The 10,355-nt window shown below is 38.5% G+C and overlaps 1 protein-coding gene and 1 non-coding gene across 4 annotated transcripts; one reads left to right on the top strand and one right to left on the bottom strand.

The window, feature by feature from the left end:
* Window positions 1-365: 365 nt before the first annotated feature.
* TRNAT-UGU lies at window positions 366-437 on the bottom strand. Its single transcript has one exon. It is a non-coding gene; the product is annotated as a tRNA-Thr (tRNA).
* A 1,934-nt stretch (window positions 438-2,371) lies between these two features.
* Window positions 2,372-6,452, top strand: LOC110611780 (purple acid phosphatase 23). 3 transcript variants are annotated; one of them, XR_002487388.2, is made up of 9 exons: window positions 2,372-2,811; window positions 3,003-3,194; window positions 3,443-3,779; window positions 3,855-4,072; window positions 4,220-4,410; window positions 5,023-5,304; window positions 5,723-5,830; window positions 5,930-6,058; window positions 6,227-6,452. XR_002487388.2 is itself a non-coding variant. In XM_021752252.2 (8 exons), the coding sequence occupies exons 1-8, from the start codon at window positions 2,547-2,549 to the stop codon at window positions 6,335-6,337; spliced, it is 1,725 nt and encodes a 574-aa protein (XP_021607944.1). In that variant the 5' UTR covers window positions 2,375-2,546; the 3' UTR covers window positions 6,338-6,452. The 3 variants fall into 3 exon arrangements, 1 of the variants encoding a protein (XP_021607944.1); XR_006350213.1 differs by having other exon boundaries at window positions 5,723-5,799; window positions 6,227-6,246; XM_021752252.2 differs by lacking the exon at window positions 5,723-5,830 and having other exon boundaries at window positions 2,375-2,811.
* The last annotated feature ends 3,903 nt before the right edge of the window (window positions 6,453-10,355 follow it).

Genomic DNA, 10,355 nt, shown 5'->3' with positions numbered 1-10,355 from the left:
TCCCCTATTCTCTGCTGCAGGCAGGTTTCAATGTTGCCCAAATTGGGAGTTGAGAACGCTCTTTTGATCTCCTCTCATTTTAGAGAAAATGGAATTTATTTTGTGGGCTGCATAAAAATTCAATGCTTCATTGCGTCCGTCTCAAAGCATCCTGATGCAGAATTCAAATCCATAGTTGTAGGGGAACAAGACTCTGGCTTCACTTGGAAATTGGAATTCCTATCAAGATTATGTCTACACTTAACGAATAAAGAATTATTTTTATTGCAAAAAATTGGAAATATATTCTCTGGCAATATCTGAATAGGTTCAGCAAGATTGGCACTTAAAACAATTAAAAAAAAATTTAATGTTATTACAAAGAATGCCCTCACGCAGGATCGAACTACGGACCTTCAGTTTACAAGACTGACGCTCTACCACTGAGCTATAAGGGCTAGATGTGTAGGTTGGGTCGTTTGCTTATCATGACAGACTATGAGGTGAAAGGCAGTCAATGTCCCTATTCACATTAGATTTTAGGGTTGTGCTTTCAACTGTCAAAGTGTGTTGAATATACGATTTTAGTTAAAAGTAATATAAATATATGAATGGCTATTTTTATTTAGGGGATTGGAATGCGGAGATAAAGATATAATAATCACTAATAAAATTATAATAATTAGTTCTTGCAGGAATATATTCACTTATGATTATAATTTTTTGTCTGTTTACAGGAATCCATTGCTAATCTAAACTAAGTCGACACAGGGGACAAAGATGGCTCGTGGTGAGCCACTCTCCTATGCAGTCTCGATGAAACATGTGCGAACAAGGCAATCTACTCACATAACTTCTCAGTTCCACTTCTTGTATGCATATTGAACATCGCCCCATTGATTCAACATCCGAACCCTTTACTCTCACATATTCTACTGCCTTTGTAACTGATGATGCTAAAGATGATCTACCTCGCTTCTGAATCCGCATAAATGTCTGCGACACTTGATCTGCCAATGACGCCAACGAACTCAACTCTACTACTTCATTCTTCTCCTTCAGTATTCTACTCAGCCTCTCCAACAATTCAGTTCTCGACAGTAATCTGCCAGATGAAAATTGATATCCGATTACTTCTGGTATTGCTGCGGCTTTGATCCTCTTGGCACGTTCCTCATCCTCTCTACTATTGGCCATAGCTTCGTATTCCTGTTGAGGCAGTATTATCTTCTTTTCAATATGAATATAAAGCTTGAACTCCTTGCGGCTAGCTTTCTCAAAACCTTCAATGGCGTGAAGTGCAAGATCCAGTATTTTGTTCAGTAGCTCATCCCGATTCTCCAACACAATCCAAGGTTCACATACGTGCTGTCTCCACTGAATGTTTTCGAGCAAGAAAGGAATGTTCATATCAGAAACCATGGAGGTTATCGTTTTACTGCCATGGGTGGATGTGAAAGAGTCGCAAGGGAATCTAAAGGTGTGTTGTGTTTCATGGGCAGTGATTTTTCTGGGCATTAATTTAGTAGGAGTAGTGAATATGGATTTACGTTTGTGGCCGGTGATGATTGTTGAGGTAGCATCTGAGTGATAAGAAAGCTCAATCTTAGAAGTAATGAACAAGTTAGAAGATGACAGAGTCTCGTCTTGGATAGGATCACCTATCTCCCAAGCTGAGACATTGACGTGGTAATCGGAGTTGCAAACTGATGAAGGCGCCATTGTTGGGATCTTCAAAGCAATGTCAAAAGTTTCTAATAGCTTCAGAAAACGATGCGACTGATATGGAGGAGAGGAGGACGACAAGTCGTTATATGTACTTTTTTCAACAGAAGCAGAGGAATATTTATTAAGAAGAATAGTGTGAAGTCCTAGAAGGAAAAGGGTATCTATCTACTTTCCTAAGTAGGATAAAGGACGTAAGGAAGGGGCCAGTAGAAAACGGATTCTTCATCATCAGCCTCCAATTAATTTAATTTTCGATTTAAAAAAAAAAAGAAAAAAAGTGTGATTCTGTCGATTTTGGAATTTTATGGGCAACTTTTTTTTTCCAAAATATATTTTTTTTATGAGATTAAGAGTCGGTAGATGAATAGGAAACAACAAAATCAGTATTCAAACTAAATATGGAAAGTAGAAAGACTTATGAGGAAAAAATAAGTAAATTATAGTATTAATCAAAGAAATTCTTATTGGTAAAATCGATATAATTCCTCCATTAAGTAGTAGGAGATTTTGCACTTAATAAAGATTTGACAACAAAATCGGTGGTGATTTGTCATCCATCTATTGGCCAGTAACATTGAGGAAAAAGGAAACTGTTTGCGCACAAGCATTTCTCATCCACCTAGATCACGTCAAGTAACTGAGAGCTTAAATATCCTGTAGTAGACCCCATAGATTTATCCTCCAACCCAGCATCATCAGCATATTCCTACTGTCTATTTTGCGGATGCCAAATCTTGTCACCAACCCATATTTTCCCGCCACCTCTCCTTATAATCTTGGAGCCACCGCTAACCCTGTGTAGTTGCATCAAGAAAATAGCTAGAAAATCACAAGCCCAGATGAATTACTTCACACCATGGATACCTGTAACCATCTTCTGCATAATTATTATTCAGATAAAGCTTGTTACGAGTCAGATTCCAACAACTCTTAAAGGCCCATTTAAGCCAGTAACACGTAAATTTGATTCGTCATTGCGGAGAGGCAGTGACGATTTGGCAATGGACCATCCGCTTCTTAAGAAGAATGTGACTGGAAACTTTCCGGAGCAGATATCATTGGCTATCTCTTCACCAACTTCGATGTGGGTTTCTTGGGTCACTGGTACTTGTCTGTACTGTTTCCTGCCAAAATTTGCTAATTTATTGCAACTCTAACTGGGTTTGTTGGAATTCTCGAATTGGGTTATATTTGCTATTTCTTGATTCTTGCTTGAATTATGGTAATTGTATTTGAGGTTATAGAGTAATAATCCGGACTCGCTAACTGGTTAGGTTTGTTTGTCATTTGTTCAGGGGACGCACAGATCGGTTCTAATGTTACTGCTCTTGATCCTGCTTCTGTGGCCAGTGAAGTTTGGTATGGGAAGGAAAGTGGAAAGTATACAAGTAAACAGAAGGGGAATTCAACTGTTTATAGTCAATTATACCCATTTGAGGGACTTCTGAATTATACTTCTGGCATCATTCATCATGTCAGAATTGATGGTAATACAATGAAATCTTCCCCCTTTGAGTTTCATATTACAATGATTGAAATCAACTGGGAAGTTTGATAACTGAATGAATTTGAGATAATTTGTTGAAACTAAGGTTAGTAGTGGTTTTTCCTGTTTCAAATTGATGCATAAATCGTTTCTGGAAAATACATTGATATGCTGTGCAGATGATGTGCTGCAAACTAGATAAGCCTATCTATTTTGCAAGTTTGTATTCAGAAGTTATTTTCATTGCAGGTCTTGAACCTGGGACAAAATATTATTACAAGTGTGGAGATAGCTCTATCCCAGCCATGAGTGAAGAGCATGTCTTTGAAACTTCACCACCATCTGGCCCAAATTCATATCCTCGTCGAATAGCTGTTGTTGGAGATCTTGGCCTTACAAGTAATTCATCTACAACCATGGATCATGTGGTCATGAATGACCCTTCATTGATTTTAATGGTTGGAGACTTAACTTATGCAAATCAATACCGTACAATTGGTGGGAAAGGAGTTCCATGCTTCTCTTGCGCATTCCCTGATGCACCCATCAGAGAGACATATCAACCCCGCTGGGATGGCTGGGGAAGGTGATGTTTCTGTTATTGATTAAAACATGCTAATTAAAGATTTTATTTGTTGAAAAAGCCTAATAGGAATTGCAGGTTCATGGAGCCACTGATATCAAGAGTTCCTATGATGGTCATTGAAGGGAACCATGAGATTGAACCTCAAGTTGCTGGGGTAACTTTCAAATCTTACTTGACTAGATTTTCAGTTCCAGCAGAGGAGTCTGGGTCTAAAAGTAACTTCTACTACTCTTTCGATGCTGGTGGCATACATTTTATCATGCTGGGAGCATATGTTGACTATAACAGTACTGGTAACGGAACATTCCTTTTCTCCGTAAACATCATAGTAAACATCAGTTATAATTTTTCTGGATGATTACAATGATAGGATACATGTCTGATTTCTGACACTTGAAGTGCCTTTTTTAACTAGTAAGTTCTGTTGGTCGCAATTCTAGGTTCTCAGTATGCTTGGTTAAAGGAAGACCTGCATGGAGTGGACCGGACTAGGACCCCTTGGTTAGTAGCTGCATGGCATCCACCTTGGTATAATAGCTATTCTTCACACTATCAGGAATTTGAGTGCATGAGGCAGGAAATGGAAGCACTTCTCTATCAATACCGTGTTGATATTGTTTTTTCTGGTCATGTAAGTAACTAAGTATGTTCTCCTGTATTTAAACTTATCTGTATGACTTCTTACTTGCAACTCTAACAAAATTTGTGTGGTAATATGAAGGAAAGTTGTTGAATAAGAATGATTTGATGCAGGAGTGCTCTTTCTGTCTTATATCAGATATTTCACATGTCTAAACAAAACTAGTTCAATATGAGATTGTGCTCGAGTATTTGAAAGTGCCGGCATTAAATTCAAGCTAAACAAAATGAAAGCATCCTTATTGAGTTCAGGCTCATTAGCTGACAGTTCATATACAATGTTTGGAAACATGAAACATTGTATAGTTGACTTCTCAGTTACGGAATCCGTACCAGGATGTTTGTATACTTAACCAATGAAAAATGACCAACATAGTTTTATAAGTAGGATCTATCATGATTTTAGCATTTATGGTGCTTTTGGATTGGTCGGGTGTATACACCCAAGTGTGTTTGTTTGTTCTTTTCTATCAACTTAAGAACTACAATTAGCTTCTCTGTGTACATATGACATTTTCAATAATAAGAGATTGAGAAGAAAGTTTTGATTACATAATATTAACATCAATACCTTATGAAGAAATATCAACTCTCTGCTTTGCAGGTGCATGCTTATGAGCGAATGAATAGAGTATATAATTATACATTGGACCACTGTGGCCCTGTTTACATAACAGTTGGAGATGGTGGAAACATTGAGAAAGTTGATGTTGATCATGCTGATGACATTGGGAAATGTCCTTCAGCTGGAGATAACATACCAGAGTTTGGGGGCACATGCCACATCAATTTTTCTTCTGGCCCTGCTAAGGGAAAGTTTTGCTGGGACATACAACCAGAATGGAGCGCATTCAGAGAAAGCAGCTTCGGACATGGAATACTTGAGGTATGGTCTTAGCCTAAAATATCATGAACTCCTTCAACAATGATGTCTGGCATATGACATATCCCCATATTACACCTGGCAAGTTTATGTGCTCCATCTCAGGACTATAACTGAGTAGAGCACATGGAACTGAGTTTGCTTTGCTGCATGTTCAGAGGCAACTTATCTTGTTAATTTGTTCATACCTAGATACCATTGAGTTACATCTCAGCCTTGTACTTGAGTACAGCATATGTAAGTGAGTTTGATTTGCTGCATTATAAGAGATGATGTGTCGCGAATTTTTTCATATCTAGATGTCATGAAGTCACAGTATGGATCAAGAATCAAGAAGTTCCAAGTTTTTTTTCCTCCTTTGAGAGACATAAGCGTAGTTGTCACTTATGACATCATTTTATCAATTTTTTTTTGTCGGAAGGTATTTGGGGAGGAGGGAAGGGGAATCGAATACTGGGGGAGTTCCCAAACATACCTTGATAACCCATCCAATGGGTGGTAGGCATCATTTTATCAACTTCGGATTTTGGTATTATATATTTGATCTATTTCTTGTTATGCTTAAACTTCATTTAGTAGCAGTTGTTACTTCTCTCTTGGTTAAAGAACATCATTTTTTTTAATGCAGGTTTTGAATTCAACTTATGCTTTATGGACTTGGCACAGAAATCAGGATATCTACAAGAACAATACTCGTGGTGATGAAATATACGTTGTCCGACAGCCTGAGCTGTGCCTTCCCTCAACTTCTTCCAAAGTGATTTCCATATCCAACATTAACATTTGATTCCATGTCTACCACATCATATTCTGCTCTTTTCCTTAGACAAAGATGAAGAATACAACATTTCAATTCTACATCCACCAAGTTTGTTCCTACAATCTTCACTAATTGTTTTTTCTGTGTTGTTTCTCTGAGTGATAGGGTAGCATTAACGAGACTCAAATGGGAGGCAACAGAAATGAAGCATCTGCCATGTTTACGAGGATGTGGATTCCAGCATTAACAGTCTTGGTGGCCATTGTTGTTGCCTGAACAAAATCATACTGGTTTAAAACTTTGTACAATCAATTACTTTCAATATCACCATAAACACTATGTTTAAGTTTTAATAATGCCAATCATTACTTCTTATTATTGGCTTTCCAAAGGAGAAGAAATATTATGAATTATTTTTTTTTAAATTTTGTTTATATTTTTTATGAGTATTATTTTTTATGAGATTCAAATCTTGGTGTTTGTAGAAAGATAATATTTATTGTTGTATATCACAATAGAGATTACAACCTATTTATACATGAGAGACGGTAACTAAACAGGAAGGAAAATCAAGCCTATAATTCTACAATCCCTAAGATTAAACAACTGATCCATCTATCAATATTTACTTCCTATATTAACATATTTACTTTCTATAACTTATAACACTCCCCCTCAAGTTGGATCATAAATGTTAATCATGCCCAACTTGTTACATATATAATCAACTCGAGTCCCATTTAGAGCTTTAATGAAAATATCTCCTAATTGTTCTCCAGTTCGAATATATCCTGTTGATATTATCTTTTGTTGGACCTTTTCACGAACAAAATGGCAATCAATCTTGATGTGTTTAGTCCTCTCGTGAAATACTGGATTGGAGGCAATGTGGATAGCTGCTTGATTATCACACCACAACTTAGCAGGCACCGAATTTGTGAACCCAACTTCTTCCAACAGTTGACGTACCCACAAGATTTCACAAACGGCTTGTGCCATAGCTCGATATTCAGATTCAGCATTAGAACGGGAGACCACATTTTGCTTCTTACTTTTCTATGAGACCAAGTTACCTCCCACAAAAACACAATACCCAGTAATTGACCTCCTATCAACTTTCGAGCCTGCCCAATCAGTATCACAAAAGCATTCAATATTTGAGTGCCCATGGTTACCATAGAATAGGCCTCGCCCTGGGGCCCCTTTAAGGTAACAAAGAATATGTCCCAGAGCATCCCACTGGGCAATAGTAGGAGAAGACATAAACTGACTTACCACACTCACTGAATATGCAATATCAGGACGAGTCACCGTCAAATAATTCAGCTTGCCAACTAATCTTCTATACCTTCCAGGATCTGCAAATGGCTCACTGTCTTCTGTGGTAAGTTGAAGGTTAGGGGTCATTGGGGCACTACAAGGCTTAGCACCAAATTTTCCTGTTTCTGCCAACAAATCAAGAACATATTTTCTTTGAGACAAGAAGATGCCTTTCTTACACCGCATAACTTCGATTCCCAAGAAATATTTCAAGGAACCCAAATCCTTTGTATGAAACTGTGTTTTAAGAAATTTTTTTAGGGATGTGATGCCAACAATGTCACTTCCTGTGATAACGATATCATCCACATATACTATAAGCAGAATTACTCCACTATTAGAATTTCTATAAAACACTGAGTGATCACACTTACTCATCTTCATTCCAAATTGTTGGACCACCTCACTAAACCTGCCAAACCATGCCCGAGGACTCTGTTTCAAGCCATAAAGCGATTTTCGAAGTCTGCAAACCTTACCTGACTCCCCCTGAGCAACAAAACCAGGTGGTTGCTCAATATAAACCTCCTCCTGAAGATCACCATGAAGAAATGCATTTTTAATATCCAGTTGATGCAAAGGCCAATCATGAGTAGCCGCCAAGGAAATAAACAATCGGACAGATGCGAGCTTGGCAACTGGGGAGAATGTATCAGAATAGTCAACTCCATAAGTTTGTGCATAACCTTTGGCCACTAAACGGGCCTTGAGGCGAGCAATAGATCCATCAGGATTTACTTTCACTGCAAACACCCATTTGCACCCAATAGCCCGCTTTCCTGGGGGCAAGGACATCAACTCCCAAGTACCATTAGTGTCAAGGGCCATCATTTCCTCTTCCATTGCAGCACGCCAACCAGGATGGGACAAAGCCTCAATAACAGTTTTGGGAATTGAAATAGAATCTAAAGCAGTGACAAAACAACGAGAAGAGGAGGATAATTGATCATAAGAGACACAAGATGAAATAGGATAAGTGCAAGTACGTTTACCTTTGCGAAGAGCAATGGACAAATCCAAATCAGACAATGAAGGATCAGTAGGAGCAGGATCGGTCGACGAAGAAGCAGGTAGCGGAACGGAGTCAGAGTCCTCTAAGCGTCTGGAATACACATGAAAGATGGGAGGGCGACCTGGCACATGAGCGAAAGGTGTAGGAGTAGTCTGAGGAGACGAAGAGTGAACAGTGTATAACAAGAGGTCATCTTCCTCCTCCTGGGTGTTATAAACAGATGATGGCGGAAAAAACGGAGTGGACTCAAAGAATGTTACATCCGCAGACACAAGATACCGATTCAGATCAAGAGAAAAACAACGATACCCTTTCTGACGTCGAGAGTAGCCAAGGAAGACACATTTGAGTGATTTGGGATCCAATTTAGTAACCTGTGGACGAACATCACGAACAAAACAAGTACAACCAAAGAGACGTGGCTCAATAGGAAACAAAGATTTAGTGGAAAATAAAATGTTATAAGGGATATCACCATGAAGGACGGAGGAAGGCATGCGATTGATCAAAAAACAAGCAGTAGATACAGCATCAGCCCAAAAATATTTAGGTACCTTCATTTGGAATAAGAGGGCTCTGGCTACTTCAAGAAGATGTCGATTTTTTCTTTCAGCAACTCCATTTTGTGAAGGAGTGGCAACACAAGAGGACTGATGAAGAATCCCTTTTTGTAACAAATAAGATTGAAATTCCTCAGAGAGATACTCTTTAGCATTATCACTTTGCAATATACGGATGAAAGTATTGAATTGAGTTTGGATTTCAGCATAAAATGCACAAAAAATAGAAAATAATTTTGAACGACTCTTCATTAAAAATAACCAAGTAGTACGAGAGAAATCATCAACAAAAGTAACAAAATACTTAAAGCCAGACTTAGACACAACAGGACAAGGACCCCAAACATCTGAATGGACTAACTCAAAGGGAGACAAAGCCCGTTTATTGACTCGAGACAGTGTAGGTAAACGATGATGTTTGGCAAATTGACAAGACTCACAATCTAGAATAGACAAAGAATGAAACTGGGGATATAATTTCTTCAAAACCGAGAGAGAAGGATGCCCTAAACGACAATGAACATCAAAAGGTGTTAAACGCGTGGAGCATACCAGAGATCGAGGAGATCGATGTAGTTGCTGATCTAAGACGTAAAGACCCTCTGACTCACTTCCTCTACCAATAATCTGCTTCGTCGAAAGATCCTGAAAAACACAGTGATCAGGAAAGAATGAGATACAACAATTCAATGCACGAGTGAGTTTACTCACGGAAAGCAAATTAAATGTGAACTTAGGGAGACATAACACAGATGATACAGAAAGAGAAGGGGTTAAGTTGACATGACCAGAACCCATGACAGACGATTTAGTGCCATCAGCAAGAGTAACATAAGAAGGCGATGTATGAGACTCAAGATTGGACAAAAGGGTAGAATTACCTGACATATGATCGGTAGCACCAGAATCAATAACCCATTTGGAGGATGAAGACACAAGACATGCAGTAGAGTTACCTGACTCGGCAATTGCAGTAATAGAGGAGGAATTAGAAGATTTTATAGATGCCTGGTATTGGATGAATTGTGCATACTCATCTGCAGATGTCAAAATTCCTTGATCGGAAGATCCATTCAATTTGTGTTCCGTGATTTTAGTCAACATAGGAATCACATCAGTTACGGTGGTGGTTTTAACTCCAGCCATAAGGACAACCAACCCAAAAACGATAGCAATAAAAGAAACACAGAATCAGAAAACAGTACCCGGCGTGAACAGTACCGATAAACAGTACTCGTGAACAGTGCTGATGAACAGTATCCGTGAACAGTGCCGATGAACAGTACCAAATAAAACACCTCCACCCAACACCAGAACGGCAAACAAACTTCAAATCTGACAAGGAGTTGGTGTGGTGACTCCAGCGATGGTGAGATCCAAATGTTACCCTTTATGGATAACC

Source organism: Manihot esculenta, chromosome 3 (genome assembly GCF_001659605.2).
Source record: "Manihot esculenta cultivar AM560-2 chromosome 3, M.esculenta_v8, whole genome shotgun sequence".
In the NCBI taxonomy this organism is placed as follows: domain Eukaryota; kingdom Viridiplantae; phylum Streptophyta; class Magnoliopsida; order Malpighiales; family Euphorbiaceae; genus Manihot; species Manihot esculenta.
This window is presented reverse-complemented; position numbering and strand designations above follow the sequence as displayed.